The sequence below is a fragment of the Malurus melanocephalus genome, unplaced genomic scaffold (assembly GCF_030028575.1).
Source record: "Malurus melanocephalus ecotype Western Australia unplaced genomic scaffold, MMel_1.1 scaffold_86, whole genome shotgun sequence".
Classification (NCBI taxonomy): Eukaryota; Metazoa; Chordata; class Aves; order Passeriformes; family Maluridae; genus Malurus; species Malurus melanocephalus.
Window position 1 is genome coordinate 1,921,593 of NW_026623318.1, and position 15,784 is coordinate 1,937,376.

Genomic DNA, 15,784 nt, shown 5'->3' on the forward strand with positions numbered 1-15,784 from the left:
TTCGCGGGATCCCTGGGCCGCGCTGTCCCGGATTCGCGGGATCCCTGTGCCGCGGTGTCCCGGAGCAGGAGGGCCGGGCTCACCCCGTCCCCTTCCCGCAGGTCCTGGTGTATGACCTGCTCTTCGGCAAGGGGGTCAAGTGCGGGGGCCGATGGAAGGCGCTGGTCCGCCGGCACCGGGCACGGCTGGAGGCCGAGCTGGCCCGCATGAAGGTGCGGCTCAAGGTGAGCCGCAACGAGGACCTGCTGGCCCCGGAGCAGGCGGTGAGCCCCACAGGTGAGTGGGCTTGGGCTGAGTGGGCTCCCTGTGCTGGGGACAGTGCGGGGGACTGTGTCTGACCTGCCCAGTCTCTGCAGCCACCCAGGTCCCACGCTATGTCCGGGTCAACACCCTGAAGACTTGTGTGGACGATGTGATTGACTTCTTCAAGCGCCAGGGATACTCTTACTTGGGCAAGGCAGTAAGGTCAGTATTTCTTTCTGCTACCCCACCTTTCCTGTGATGTCAGCGAGTGGCATGGGATGAGGTCTGGTGGGCTGAAGGGTTGCWGATCTTGGTGCTCAGGGTGGCTGCGTTGGAATCTCCATCACCCCCTACTTTTAGGTTCTGCCTCTCTGGGTGCTGCCTAGAGCTGGAGAAGAACTGTGGGATGAAGATTCTTAGCCTGAGCTTTGCTGTAAGCACTGTGATAAGGACTTTATATTCATATTCCTTATGTCTCGTGGGCAGCCTGGAGGAGCTGAAGGCCCTCTCTGGAAAAAAATTCTTGTTGGATCTTCATCTCCCGGAGCTGTTGGTTTTCCCTTCGCAGACAGACCTCCATGACAACCTGCTGTATACTTCAGGACACATAATTCTGCAGGACAAGGTGAGGGAGCTGGGGAGCAGGAGGTTGCAGGGGCAGGAAAGCCACTGATGGGGATGAAAAGTGAGCTCCTTCAAGAAAGGCTCAGCTTGCTGCAGCATTTAAGTCCAAAGTAGAAACTGTGGGACTCCCCTAGGATTTTGCTTCTATAGTTGGAAGGGTCAGGATGAAATCCTGCAATATAAAACCCGCTGTGGGAGCTGGGGGCCAGCTGGGAGGAGCAGGGGGCTGTGGATTGGGCAAGGCTGCTGGTGGCCTTGGGCCTGTGTCATGATGGTCCCTGTGACCCTGTAGCATCAGCCATGCCCAAGGAGGGGCCAGGTGTTTCTACCCCTCTCTCAGATAGTCTTTGCCCTCTTGCAGGCCAGCTGCCTCCCTGCCTTCCTCCTTGACCCTGCTGCYGGCTCCCATGTCATCGATGCCTGTGCTGCCCCTGGGAACAAGACGAGCCACCTGGCTGCCATCCTAAAGAACAAGGGGTGAGGGCAGGGTTGTGTACAGGGGTGGAGGGAAGCCCTGGGGAGATAGCCCTGGTCCCCCCAAGCCCAGAGAGCACTAGAAGGTGGCAGAAAGAGCTGCAACCTGTCACCAACTCAGGAGAGCTGGTGGCTCTGACAGTGCTGGGCCATTGGAAGGATCTGAGGGGACACAAAGTCACATAGGGGTTCATTCCCAGCCCCTGGCCCTGTTCCAAGGAGGCAGCTTATGAGGTCTGCCTGCCCGGTATTTGAGGGTTCCTGGGGGCTGGGTGGTCTGTTYATGGCCTCTCTTGAGCATTGGGCTCTGCCTTCAGACAGATCTTTGCCTTTGATGTGGACCCCAAGCGCGTGGCCACCACAAACACRCTGCTGACACGGGCGGGGGTCACTGGCTGCCAGCTGGCCCAGCAGGACTTCCTGACTGTGGACCCCAGAGACCCCAAATACAGCAGGGTGACCCACATCCTTGTCGACCCATCCTGCAGCGGCTCAGGTAATGTGAGACTCCAGCTTCTCACCTGGAGCTGGGCTGGGGGTCTGCAGACCCCAGGTGACAGCTCCTGTCCCGCAGGGATGGTGACCCGGGTGCCGGGGGAGGAGGCCCCGAGTGCTGAACGCCTGCAGGCGCTGGCTGGTTTCCAGCGCCGGGTCCTGAGCCATGCCCTGAGCTTCCCGGCTCTCCAGCGCCTGGTCTACTCCACCTGCTCCCTACACCAGGAGGAGAACGAGGATGTGGTTCAGTCTGTGCTGCAGGATTGGGGTTCAGCCTTCAGGTGGGTCTGGCTTGGGGCATTTGGGAGGCTGTAGGGAAGGGTTTGGTGCTGACCCCCTTCTCATGCCACAGGCTGGTGACCACCTTCCCATCCTGGCCCTGCCGAGGACTCGCTGTCTTCCCTGGAGCAGAGAGCTGCCTCCGTGCTTCCCCAGCAGAGACGCTCACYCATGGCTTCTTTGTGGCTGTGCTGGAGTTGTGCAGGGAAGGGGCTGCTGCTCCCAGGTGAGAGGGGGGCACTAGGGGATCAGCTGCCAACTGCTTCTGGCAGCACYGTGGCCAAGGTCAGGGCTCTGGAAACCCAGGGGAGGGTGTGAGGGGTGGTCGGTGTGGGAGCAGAGTGCAGGAACCACTGGTGAATGTGACATAGGCCATTTGCTCTTGTCCACAGCTCCCTGCCTGCAGCAGTCAAGGAGAACCTAGGAGAAGGAACAGAGCCAGGACTAGCTCCCAGGAAGAGGAAGAAGAAAAAGCAGCGAGTGAAAGAGTGAAACATCTTCTGGACAGACCCTTGCACATCTGGGGCTGTGGGGCAACACATGCTGGACTGAACACAAGTCAAGCTTTGTGWCAGCTGCAGTCATGGTGGGAATTCTTTAACACCAGGGACTGAGTGCAAACACTGGGACCACCCTGGTGCCAGTAAGGGGGAACTGCTCACCCAGGGCTGCCCCTTGCAGCCAGCTTGGAGGCGGCCCCAGGTTTGCCTCCAAGGCAACCCCTACGTGGCAGTCTGCAGGACTGGGGTCCTCCAGCTGGATTAAGGGTGGCGTTTTTATCACGTTTAGAACTCCAACCCCCAGCCACCCAGCCTGATGTGGAGGTTTGAAAAAACATTTCACTGTAGGGRTGAAGCAGATTAAAGTTCCTTTCTYTTCATTGTSTTTTCCAGTCTGTGCAGTCCTGCCCTGAAATTGCCACTGCTCATAGTAGAGGCAAAGCGAGGGGAAAAAGAAATTAATAACAACCATAACAACAATCCTGGCCTTGCACCTGCCTTTGAACTGGGGTAGAGAGGACACATGAGCCAGAGGGTGCTGGACCTGAACCCCACAAGCACCACCCTGGYCAGGAATCACATGGGCACAGCCAGGTGAACACAGTTGTTTTTATTTTAAACCAGGGACATAAGAAGCRAGGAAACAAAAATTGCACATTCACACTAAAATCCTCATCAGTCACACCAGGAATGATCCAAGTCTTCAGTCAGTTAAAAACCAGCCTCCTCCAAGGTACAAGGGRCTCTCCCAGCAGGGGCTGTGGGGTAAGAAAGGGACAGCCTGGCTCCTCACAGCTGTGTGGGAGCACGTGCACCAGCTACTTGGAGGGCATCCGTCACCTGGTCCTTGCTCATCCCCATCTTGCCAGAACTGACCTGKCCAATCCCTGGCACCTCAAGGATGGGGAATATGTGCTCTCCTAGCCCAGCACTCTGCGTGTGGCACAGAGAAGGACCCCTGGGATCAGTCTCAGGCAGGCACTAGCCCCTTCCCATCTGCTTCATCGAACTCCAATGACACATTTTCCCAGCCTGGCTGCTCTCAGCCCACTGTGCCCTCAGCCATGCTAGTGGCTGATGGCCAGAACACCCCCAGCAGCACCTGCGGGTCCTCTRTGTCCCCTCACTATGGGGCTGTGTCTCCTCTGTGCCACACAGAGCTCATCACCTGCCCTTCCTGCTGGGAAAGATGCCTCGTCCCTGGCATTCAGCACCGTAATATGAGGGCTCCTGCTCCTCACCCTCAGAGAAATAATTAAAAAACAAAACCAAACAAACATAAAAAGGTTTAGTCACATCCACATACATCACATTTAAAAGGAAGGGGATGATGTAGGGAACAGCAGGGGGAGCATGGCAGAGCCCACAGGATGCAGCTGCCTTTCCCAGCACAGTGCATTCCCGTGGGTACAGCCAGGGTGGGAACAGCCAAACACTAACAGCTGGGGAACTGGCAACTTCACTGAACCAAGCTTGAAGGAATTTGAAGGCAATCTAGCTTAAATATAAAAATAAATTTTTATTTTGTTAAAAAATGTTTAAATACTTGTGATTTTTTTTTTTGTTTTTTTTTCTTGCTTTTTTTTTAGACCTCAGCAGGCACACACACTCACACGGCTCAGAGAGTAAAAACCTGGCAGCAAAGCACTCCTGGGAATGGAGTGCTCATCCCTTGCTTGGGGCAGGGGGAGGCTCTTTGGTGACCTCCAGCTCTGGCAGTCTCTTCCCACASAAGTTCCCAGGCAGGAAAGGGTGGGATTCCCACTCCTGGCTGRATGGGGACAAGGAAGACAGCACCACAGTTCCTAGGGGCTGGTAAACCCAAAGTGATGGGGATGAACTGAAAAATKAAAAACAACAGATTTGGGATAGGAGGGAGAACGCATCTGCTCTGGACTCCTTCTRTGAGCAGCTCCAAAGCTCCCTGAAGTGGGGAAGAGGCACTAGGACAGAGAGGAAGGGAAGGAAGAGACTGCCACAGTTGGAACCCCCTGGCCCAGCTGCCTTTCAGTCATGACACGGAAGGGACAACTCCCCAGCACGAGCAGCCACGCAGTGATGCTACTGTCAACACCCAATTAGCCAGGGCACGTCTCCCCCCAAGGACTGGTGCCCCCCAAAAAAGAAACTCCAAACAGCAAATCCGGCATAACCAACATGCCGCCACACACACGGTTCAGCTCTTCCTCCAAACTCGATTCAGTGAGCGCAGGAACAGGAGCACAGATAAAGCAGAACGGAGGGAGCAGGGTGGGGCAACCCACAGCCCCATGGAGCAGCGGGGATGGGARAGGGGTGGGGGGACCCCCATCCTCACCCCATGCCACAGCATGTCCTCAGCTCAAAGGAACAGGACATGAAGTCACAGCAAGAGGTGTCACCCAGCTGCACCCATGCTGATCACCTGTGGCACCAAAACAGTGCCATGCTGGAACCAGCCCTAGCTGCAGGGATGGGACCGTGTTCACCAGGTCATGGGATGAACAATGGGAAAGATTTTGGGACCTGATGAAGACAATGTCTGATAGCAGCTTGGAACCACAGCATGTCCCCAGCCAGTCTCTGAGTGGAACATGGCCACGGGGCTGGCTGAGGGCTGGGGAGGGGCASAGGAACAGCTATAAGAAGCAAATGGGGAAAAATTTACACATTATTAAACATGGCAAAATAAAGTGAGGGAAGGAACATTGCAGATATGTACAGAGGTTCATCCAGCCTTGGCTCTAGAACTGTTCAAGTAGCAAGAGTTTGGTTTATCCCATCCCAGCATGGTCTCTGGTGGGTGTCAGGGATGGGGCCTGGTCCCACCACAGGGACAGCTCCAGCCAGGAGCCCCCCACACGTGGGCCAGTGGGGCCCAGCAGCACCGGCGTTACTTTTTGCGATTGTGCTGCCTCCGTGCCTGCAGCCGTTGGCGAGTGCCCGTCTTGGATCCTGCCCCAATGGAGAAGGTGGGGGTGGACGAACCTGGAAGCAGAAAGGTTGCTCAGGTCTCTGTAGCTTTGGGATCAGTGCAATCCTCACCCTGGCAGGAACAGAAGGCTCAGCAGCCCCCAGAGTCCACCAGGTACCACTTGAGCTGTCTCCCAGAGCATATGTGGCCCCACCACTACCCTCAACCTGAGGGGACACCATGACCCATGAGTTCCCCAAGGCTGTAGCACCAACTCCCTCCTTACCAAAGGAAGAGCCAACTCCTCCGAAGCTTGAGGCAGGAGTGCTGGGTGTCCTGAAGGAAAGGGTGCTGCTTCCACTGCCCACTGCTCCTGGGACAGGTGTGCTCTGCCCAAAGGTGGGCACAGAAGCTCCTGGAAAGCAACAGGTCACTGTGAGCCARGATTGGCCAAGGAGAAAGAGCCTTTGGGAGCCAGTGGCACCCAGACGAAGCTCTCGTGGGCTAAAGAACCACAATCCTTCCCCCATGACCAACCCTGGCTTCTGAAAAGCTCTTTCCATGMRGAAGTTACACTCTCCGGATAATCCYKGAGCTCTCCCCAACAGCAGGGCTGCACAGAATTTGCCAAGGAGGAAAAAATATCTTGGCCTTTCTAGATCAAGGAGTTGCTCAGTATGTGTGGGTTTCAGTTCTACAGGAGCTGGGAACATCCAGTGAGGATGTGAAGTTTGAGGGGTAACCCTGAGAGCAAGGACAAAGTGATGGCAGTTGTTGGCTGGAAGCTTCCCACTTGCCAGGGATTTGCAGGTGGCTGTTAAGGACTGGGATGATCTTGGCTCCTGCAGGATACATGGACAGGCATAGTTTTGGAAGCTGGTGCATTCAGAGGGGCTAGCAAGCACAGTTTAGAGATTCCCTTCCCTGGAGGGCCAGGATCCTGACAGGGAGTGATAGTAGTGCCTTCCCTTTGTATGGCAAGGCTCTGCATAGCACAAGCACTGACCTTGCCWGGGCTGTAGACCCCAAGAGCTTGGCAAGGTCCATCAGGAGTACTGCTGCCCAACTCTAGAACCCCAAGATGGTCTGTCCACCCCCATCCCACCCTGGAAATGTTCAAGGCCAGGCTGGACAGGGTTCTGAGCAACCTAGTCTAGTGGAAAGTGTCCCTGCCCATGGCAGGGGGTGAAACAAAATGATCTTTAAGGTGCCTTCCAACATGAACCATTCCATGATTCCAGGATGACTCACCTCCAAACACAGGCTTGYTGTTGGGAGTGCTGGTCATGGTAAAGGCAAAGGGCGTGCTCTGGCCCTGTGCTCCCAGTGCACTCTGTGGCAGAGATGAGCCGAATGGTGTTGCTGCTGGGGCTGCCCCACTCTGCCCCGCTCCGAAGTTGAAGGCCACAGCCGGGGACCCACTGSTGAGGCCCGCCGTACCCATCCCAAAGGTGCCAGCAGAGGGGCCTGGCTGTGTGCTGGCCCCAAAGGTGAATGGAGATGGGGTGGTGCCAAAGACAGCAGCACCGGTGCTGCTGCTTGTGGTCTGGGTGGTGGCACCAAAGCTGGATGTGGTGGAAGTGGCTGTTCCAAAAGAGAACACCGAGGTGGTGGTCCCGAATGCTGTCTGGCTGTTGCTGGTGCCGAAGGAGCCCTGGGTGCTGGTCGTGCCAAAGGCTGGCGGGGCACCACTGCCAAATGCTGGCTGAGCCACCGACTGTGCCGGGGGGGCTCCGAAACTGAATGGGGGGGTGAAGCTGATGGGGCCAGCAGCCGGCTTGCTGGCAGGCACCTGGCTCTCTGCAGGCCCAGTGCTGAAGTTGGGCTGGCTCCCASTGCCAGGGTAGGGTGGTGGTGGCTTTGCACTGGCACTGAAAGAACTGCCAAAAGCTGAAATGGAGGAGCCGAATGTCAGTGGTGCTTGAGCTGTGGTGGCTGGAGCAGAGGAGGCCAATGTRGTGCTTCCAAATATGCTAAAGCCCGCAGTGGTGGCAGCAACTGTTGAGTTTGAAGGTGCCTGGCCGAAGGCAGGGCCTCCTGAGACACTGGTGGTGGCAGTGACTGTGGCTGGGAGTGGCTTCCCAAACTGGAACACAGACCCTAGGGTGGCAAAGCTGGTTTCCGTGCTGGGAGTAGAGTTGACTGGGCCCCCAAACAGGAAGGGCTGTGCTGTGCTGGTGGAGGTGGCAGCAGAGATGGTCACACTGGCAGCAGGGCCAGTGGAAGCAGGTGGGTTCAGTCCAAAGCTGAAAACAGGTTTAATGGTGGCATCAGTGGAGGAACTCTGGGTGGTGGCAGTTGTAGCTGCAGTGGTGAAAATGACATTGGGAAGACCCACGAATCCTGCCACGGTAGTTGTGGAGGCAGTTGGTGGTTCTGTGGCCTGCTGTGCCACAGGTTTGAAGGCAAAGGGAGAGACTTTCACTGGAGATGAAGCTGCAGTGATGCTGCCAAAGCTGGGTTTGAATATGGTCGATGTGGAGGACGTCAAGGCAGGGCCTGAGCTTGCAGAGATGGTGGCTGTGATGGAGGTGACAGCTGTGCTCTCACTCTTCGGCACGGCACCGAAGATAAGCTTGAACGTGGGGGTTGTGGTGGGCACAGCAGCGGGTGGGGTGGGCACAGCAGTGGCTGTGGTAGGAACAGCAGTGGATGCAGTGGGYGCAGCAGTGGCTGTGGTGGGCGCAGGAGTGGCTGTGGTCACTGCTGGCTGGCTGGCTGGAGGAGTGTTGAGCATCCCAAACAGGACAGGCTTTGGGAAGGAGGGAGGCTTGCTGGGGGTCTGGCTCTGCTCAGTGAATGCAGGAGGGGCCAGGCTGCTGGGGGGCTGCACAGGCAGGGCAGAAGGCGCACTGGGCACAGGTGTGCTCAACACGGGCACAGGCTTGGTGTCAGTAGAGCTGGCAGGCAGAGAGCTCGACTCCAGTGACACAGTGGGCACAGGAGGCTGTCCAGCTGATGGAGGTGGTAGGGATGCTGCCACAGCTCCAGTGAAGTCTGGAAAGGGAAGAGAGATTATTTACGGACAGGGAGCACCTTCAAAATCCTATCCTTCTGCCCAGTAGCAACGTGCTGCTGCAAAGGCTCCCAGAGCAGCATCCACCAGACCCAGCCCTCCATGCTTACCCCAGACTACATCAGGACCAGGGGCTCAGTGTCCCCAAAGGTGTCCCCTCAAGCCGTGCCTGCCAGCTCTGTTGCCAGCAGAGCATTTGAACAAGGGGTTTTGTCACCTGCCTYACTCAGAGGCAACATGGAATTCCTGCTGCAACAGCCCGGCTCTGCTGGCATTCCATTCTGCTAACACTCCTCCTCCTCACCTGGTGCTGTGGGTGCAGCCTGACTGCTCTGCATCTTCTTCAGGCTGTCCAGGAGCGAGGAGCTRGATGGGGCAGCTGTGGAGGCAGGCGTAGGCCCTGGGGAGGTCACAGCAAATGCCAGCGGCCTGGACACAGGTGTCGTCTCTGCAGTGGTGCTGGGAACTGCATCTACAGGGAAGCAGTAAAAAATCAGGACCCACAACTGGTTGTGGGGAACAAAACCTTAACAGAAGCTTCCCAGCAGGGAAATGGCATCCACACCCTACAGCCCTGGGAACCTCACCCAGCACCACAAGGCATGAGATCTCCTCAGCTGGAAGGCATCAAGAGCACTCCCAGACCCAAGACGGAACTCGCCCTGGAGCTTCCTGGCCTGCCAGCCCTGGGCTTGCTCCTACCCCTCCACATTCCGAGCCCATCCTTACCAGCCTTATCCTCCAAGACACTGTTGAACCACTGCAGCACTGCCTTCTTCTCTGCATCCAGATCCTCCGAGGTGATGGAGTAGCCCAGCTGAGGCGGCGGGGGCTGCCAAGAGAGAGCAGCAGCAGCTTAGCTCCTTCCCAGGGAAGCGGGCAGAGCCTCTCTGAAGGTGTGCTGGCGACTGGCTGTGGCGAGCCCCATGAAGCAGGTGGTTCTGCCGCAGCTACCGTGGAGCTCCGGTCCCCAGTTTCGGTGGGCCCCCRGCGTGGCACTGAGGGCATGGCAGGCCTTCCCCAGGCCATTACCTGGTCCGGCAGCAGGCAGCACAACCACGCACAGCCCACCAGACACTGGGGCTGGGGAGAGCGTCACTTCCCACTCGGCCAAGGACGGGGCCTCCTTCCTGAGGGCAGGCAGGTCAGTGTGCCCCCAGCCCTGCAGAAATTGCAGTGAGCACATTCTATTGCCAGAGAGGGGCCAAAAGGGCTGCGAGACAGCGACGTACCAGCACCAGCTGGTCCCCACGGAGAGATGACAGTAACGGGATCTTCCGCTTGCGCTTCCCACTGCTCCCTGACGTAGACGACGGGCTCAGGGAATTCTGCTTCTTCCACACTGGTGACTCCATCACTACAGAAGGAGACAAGTCAAGCCCAGCTCTGAGCAGAGAGGTGTMTGGTTGTAGCAACGGGGCTGCCCCTTCTGATTGCTCTCTGGATGGCCCCACTCAAGAGGGCAGAGACAGGAGCATGGCCTGAAGGTGAGGACACGGTTGTGATGCCTTGGAAGAGCAGCTTGTCAGTGTGTGACAAGATGCTGGAGGGGCTCTGTGCAGCAGTGGCCTCTTCCTAGCTCCATGGATGGTGCCAACACACTGTCTACCCAAACCATGTATCACAGATGGCATCGTATCATGGGGCCCATCTGCCATGGGGACAGAGGATTTCCTCCCTAATTTAGCTGAGCAAGCATTGGAATAAGCTTAGCCTAGAATTTGGTCAGGATGCTATTCATACTACAGCAAGTCTTGGACCAAGGCTGACACCTGACCCATGCTGGGTTAGGAACTGGAGTTCCCCCTTGCAAGCCAGCTCCCAGGCATCTGCTAGAACCCTGACAATGTCAGCACCCCTCATCACCTGAAAATCCCACTAGGGCAGTCACTGAGGCCAGCAGAAGTGCCACCGCCTTAGRAATGGCACATGCCAAGTTTCCAGGTGACCTCTCAAATCAGTCCCACTGCAGATTTCAGCTAGCTCCTGTCCTGCTCTTGCTCACACCAATGACCCATCCAACCTGGGTACAGTGTCAGGGCACACCTATGCTCACCTTTCTCTGTCTGTAGCTCCTTGTCTGACTTCACTGGAGTGGAAGCGTTGGAACGATGCAACTCCTCTTCCCTGTGTGAGCAGAAAGGCAGTTAGGGTCAACATGGGGCTCAACTCTGTCCCCAGGGAACAGGATGAGACRGAACATGCTGAAGACTCCCATGAATATCCCTTGTGTCTTTATTTGCCTCCTGCAAACAGATCRTAGGATAAAAGCTTAGCTCAGCTCCAGGCAGAGTTGCTTCTTGCTGCAGACTCAGCTTGGCTGAGTCTCTGCACCCTTCACAAGACGAGTCAGCCTCAGGGGGGCTGCTGGGAGCCTGTGGTGGGAGTCACTGCCCCTCGTAGGCCAGGCCACCCAGGTGGTTGTGTCAGTTTTAGCTCTGACACGAGCTCAGGCCCCTCTGACTTAGGAAAGAGAACACCGGTTGYGCTCCAAGGCAGACACTAACACACAAATCCCGGGATTTGACTCTGAAATGGAAAAAATCAGGGCCTGTCTCTTCCCAATGGCAACTCAGGCCGTGCCAATGCCACGAGGCACCATCACCACTGTAGTAACCTTAGCCCTTATATCTCTGACCTGGCCTGGGAGCGGGCCACGGATGGCACAGCTTGGATGTGCCACAGCATGACAAAGTGACAGGGAATCAAAACAAGTAAGACTCCACATCATTATGAAGCAGGGCCTGGACTAGGGTGGAAAGTGGGACTTGTATGCTAGGATGGCTAGGAAGGACTGCTCCCTTGCCAGCTGGCATGAGTGAASAGGCTGGTTACCTGGCTTTCTTGAGAGGCCACTCCGGCGTCTGGGGGCGGGAGGATGCTGGGCTGGACAGGGGGGACATGCTCACACCACTTTTCTTCCACAGCTGGAATGCAGAGAGACATCAGCAATAACTTGGTGTGGGGCTGGCAGAGAGCACAGCCCCCCTACCCCTGCTCACCCACACTAAGCCCCATTGCCTAGGGCCATAGCAATTAAGCCCACTSAGTCCAGAGCTTTTTCCACCACTTAACTCCCTTCCACATTTTTGGGAGCGCAAAGTCTGGCCACCCCAAGCTGAAACCACATGGGGAGCAAGCACCCTCCAGGACCTTTACAGCCCTGGCTGGGCACACGGAGAGAAGACGCTGCTGGGCCAGCTCTTGCCTTCATGTGACACAAGCAGAGGCCACCCACTGCTTTGGACATCTTCGTGTGTGGGGCTGCTCCTGCAGAAGCCAGCACCTCCTTGCCAGGAGCTCAAAGCAGATGAATCCCAATGCAAGGATTGGACTCTCTGCAGCCCCAGCAAACCCCTTCCTACCACTGCCTGGAGCAAACCTTTCCCTACACAGACAGAACTCCAGAGTGGCCATGGCTATGTGTCCCTGGCACATCTGCAAGCCCAGACAGGCCACAGTGCTCCATCACAGTCAGCAGGTGGGACCTGGGTCAGAGCAGGAAMACACAGCTCCCACACTGCTGACTCCAGCTTAAAAGGTGCCAGTGCAGCAAAAGTATATTTTTCTTTYACCTGGATCTATCCAGTCTAGCAGATGGGCCAAGGATGAGGAAGCAGAGAAAAAGCCTCATTCTTGGTTTGCTGTRAAAGCAGCAGGACAGCTCCGCCTGGGACTCCAAAAAACAGGTAATTGCTGCCTGGCCCATGGCCCACAGCCCACCCGATCGCCAGGCTGAGCCACACTGGGTCCAGAYACCCAGCCACACCAGTGTCTCCTCACAAGCCCGGAGCTAGAATCACATGGGTGATCCCAAAACAATGTCAAGCTAGTGTCCCTACCTGTGCGAGACCCCGGCTGGAGCTGTAGGAGCTGGCAATGGCGTTGCGGATGGAGCTGGGGATACCACCTGCGTAGGTGTTGTTGAGGGAGCTTACAGAGGAGGTGCGAGACCTCTTGTTGGAGCAGTCATCGGGGCAGTGTGAGACGAGGCTCCTCTTCAGAGAGCCTGGCCTGGAGGAGGATCAAGGTTTGATGAGCTCTTCACTGCTCCTGTCCACCAGTTCTTYCCATGGTGGAAGGCAATCCTCCACCTTCTTACAGCACAGGGCTTAGAAACAACCCTCAGAAGCAGCACAGACTTGCTGTCATAGAGTGACACACTCAAGGCACAACCACAGACTCTCTTGATCTGCCCCAAAGTCAAACTTTGCAAGCAAAACCCAAGCCCCTTTTTCCAGATCCCACAGACATTGCTCCCTCCCATGCCAGCAGATGCTTTTAGCCCAGTGGGCACTTACTTGGGTATGAGAGAGGCAGGGGCACCATTAGCTACCAGTGGCTCAAATGCTGACTGCCCACTTCCACTGCTGTCGTGGCGCCTGTGAAAGAGAAGGTAGAAGCCTGTGGCAGCGGGGAAGCCTCTTCCAGCCTGGGGCAAGACAGGCTGARCACCCAGAGAGAGCTCAAACCTTGCTTTTTTCCTGGCACCCAAGAGCCAGTGCAGAGCTTTCCCCCATCCATATCCTGCTGTGGATTTTCTCTCCTCCAGGGCCTGTCCTCACCAACTTTCATCCCAAACACAGGMGCTCTCCCAGATGCCTGATGGGCACAGTAGTTGGGGTGTAAAAAAACCCCAAACCCTATGTTTGTTGAAACCATTACTCTAAGCCAAAATAATTTCAGAAATGAGCTGCCAAGTCTCTCTGAACAGACCTGAGCTCTGAAACTCCCATCTCTGACCTCTTCCTAACCAGTACCCTGGGCTGTTCCAAGTGAGAAACTGAATTCCCTTTCCTGCTATGATTTCATGGGGATCTGAAGTGTCAAAATCACAAAAGCAACGCTGTTGTGAAGAAGAGCTGGAGGTGTAGAACAGCGCTTGCACCTGGCCAGGTGCTCCCCTCAGGTTCYAAGCATGCTGACCCCAAAGCACAGSCAATCACACACTCTCCAGCTGACACAGCTCCTTTCTGTCCTCCAAGGACATGGAACTTTTTGCCTACAAGCARTCCTTGTGCTTGCCAGACGCTAATRCCTTGAAAATTGGCTTTTGTGGCAGAGCTCTATATTGACATATTAAAAAAAGTTTAAAAGAAAAATACCCAGAGCTGATCCTCTCTGTGCACTCATCCTGTTGTTACCCTGCTTGGCTTGTGGGGCTCAGATTCAGTGAGCCAAGCATTCAGAGATGGGAACTCAGTRCTGGAGGAGGATGGTGTGCCCTGCTTTACCGTGCTCTTAGGACTGCTTCCAGCAGCAGCCCTGGTGCAGGACAATGCCACAGGCACTGCYAAAGCAATGTCTCAGCTCCCCACCCCAGCCCAGAGGGAACAGCCTCCATGGACACAACTGGGAAGGATGAAGCAACTGCTGGAGCAAGTCCCAAGGAGASCTACAAAGTTCGTAAGGGAACTGGAGCACCTTCTCTATGGAAACAGGCTGAGATGGCAGGACTGTCTAGCCTAAAGTAGAGAAAGTAGTGTGGAGGTTTCAGCAGCCTTTCAGGATTTGAATGGACCTGCAAGGAAGCTGAAGAGGGACTGCATCAAGAAGTGCAGTGACAGCACAAAAGGGAAAACTTCAAACTGAAAGCAGGGCAATTTAGGTTGGATACACAGAATAAATTCTTCCCTGGGAAGGTGGTGAGGCCCTGGCACAGGCTGCCCATAGAAACTGTGGCTGCCTTATCCCTGGAAGCCTTCAAGGCCACACTGGATGGGGCTTGGATAAACCTGAYCTAGTGAAAGGTGTCCCTGCCCATGGCACAGAGTAGAACTGGTTGAGCTTCAAGGTCTCTTCCAACCCAAATCATCCTGTGATTCTATGGGAAGCAGGAGGGCAATATAGCAAGGTAGTGCTTTCCAGCCTGTGTAGCTGGAAAGGCTTTGACAGACTGTGGCTGTCAGAATTTACTCCTTGTCCTTACTGGGATACTRGCAAAGACACAGCACCTCCCTTCCTTAAAATGCAATAATGGAAGTTGCTGACCTTGAGTAACAAAAGCAGCAGTGTCTCTTGTTTGCCCTCCTGCTTCACCTCCATTTACTAGATCGGCACCTGAGGGAAGTGCATGGAGCTCTCCAAGTGTGATGCTTCCACCSTGTGATCCCACCTCTCCTGGGACTGGCTGAATAAGAGCCCACAACAGACATCAACACTCCCCACCATGTTTTTCCAGTCCGCAAACCCCCATGAGAAGCCACGTACCAACCAGGCTTCCCAAAAGACATCCTAGTCAGGCATGTGAACACACTGGATTCACACATAAAACGCATCCCTTTGATCTCAAAGCCTTGGAAGATTTTTGGATGCAGCACCAAAGTCTGGATGATGGATATGGTGTGCTTCCTTTCTGCAGTTCATTTCCCACTGTACTTTTCCAGCCCTAACTCAGGATCTCAAGGTGGCTGGCACACCMTGGGACATATCCCACTTGTCACCTCTGGAGCGAGAGTCCCGTTTGTGACTTTCCCAACAAACTGGCTGCAACTTGAACTGCTGCCTTTTTACCTTCTTTTGCTCTCCTGATCGTTCCCAAAAGGCTGGTCCTCCTCCTCCTCCTCTTCCTCCACGGCCCTTTTCCTGCTCTCCCTGATGGCATTCAGCACAGTCTCCTTTGCACACGGGTCAGGGCTGCTGGTGGCCGGGAAGGCTAGAGGTGAGACCAGCTGCTCCATACTGTGRAAAAGAGCAAAGCAAGATGTGAGGCCGCTGGGATCTCAGATCTGATCCCCCCCCCCCCCAACAGAAGGGGGTACAGGCTCTACCTTCCCAGAGGTTTGTACAGCACCATCCTCCCAGCCATACAGAGAGCGCTCAGGACGGGATGCTGCTCCCGGGCACAGCACAGGTAGCAGAGCGGTGATAACCGGRCTCCCCCCGGTTTGTCCCAGTACCCACTGCAGGTGATAACCAGGTTCCCCCAGGTGTGTCCCGGTYCCCCCCGTACTCACGCCGGGGAGCGGGCGATGCCGGCGCCCGGCGGGGCGATCCTCACGGTGACGGGGCTGCGGAGCGGGCCGGCGCGGCGGGCCCAAGGCGCGCTGCGGGGCGAGCTGCCCTCCCAGCGGGCGGTGGACAGGCACAGCGGCAGGGCAGGCCGGGCCTGAGGCAGCGGGTACCGGCGGCGCGTGGCCTGCGGCCGGCAGCGTGGAGCCCTGCGGGGACAGAGCGTGGTCAGCGCCTACGAGGCAGTCTGGGGCTTCCCCGCCTGCTCCATCCCCATCTTCCCCCAGCTTACCCGGGCTGGATGCGACG

General features: G+C 56.3%; 2 protein-coding genes across 2 annotated transcripts in view; one reads left to right on the forward strand and one right to left on the reverse strand.

Moving 5' to 3' along the window:
• The window catches only part of NSUN5 (NOP2/Sun RNA methyltransferase 5), a 4,720-nt gene extending 570 nt beyond the window's left edge, over window positions 1-4,150 (forward strand). The window contains exons 3-10 of the mRNA XM_057367930.1: window positions 102-276; window positions 357-465; window positions 730-868; window positions 1,229-1,344; window positions 1,659-1,837; window positions 1,916-2,117; window positions 2,189-2,341; window positions 2,508-4,150. Coding sequence (XP_057223913.1) covers window positions 102-276; window positions 357-465; window positions 730-868; window positions 1,229-1,344; window positions 1,659-1,837; window positions 1,916-2,117; window positions 2,189-2,341; window positions 2,508-2,607 — 1,173 coding nt within the window. The 3' untranslated portion in view covers window positions 2,608-4,150. The remainder of the gene's footprint in view (window positions 1-101; window positions 277-356; window positions 466-729; window positions 869-1,228; window positions 1,345-1,658; window positions 1,838-1,915; window positions 2,118-2,188; window positions 2,342-2,507) is intronic.
• Window positions 4,151-4,193: 43 nt separating this feature from the next.
• On the reverse strand, window positions 4,194-15,752 carry POM121 (POM121 transmembrane nucleoporin). Its single transcript, XM_057367929.1, is given in 12 exon segments — window positions 4,194-5,582; window positions 5,795-5,923; window positions 6,760-8,505; window positions 8,829-8,996; window positions 9,254-9,356; window positions 9,757-9,881; window positions 10,581-10,651; window positions 11,360-11,451; window positions 12,367-12,538; window positions 12,826-12,906; window positions 15,038-15,205; window positions 15,481-15,752. Coding segments are annotated over 12 exon segments (3,222 nt in total). The 3' UTR covers window positions 4,194-5,487.
• Window positions 15,753-15,784: the final 32 nt, after the last annotated feature.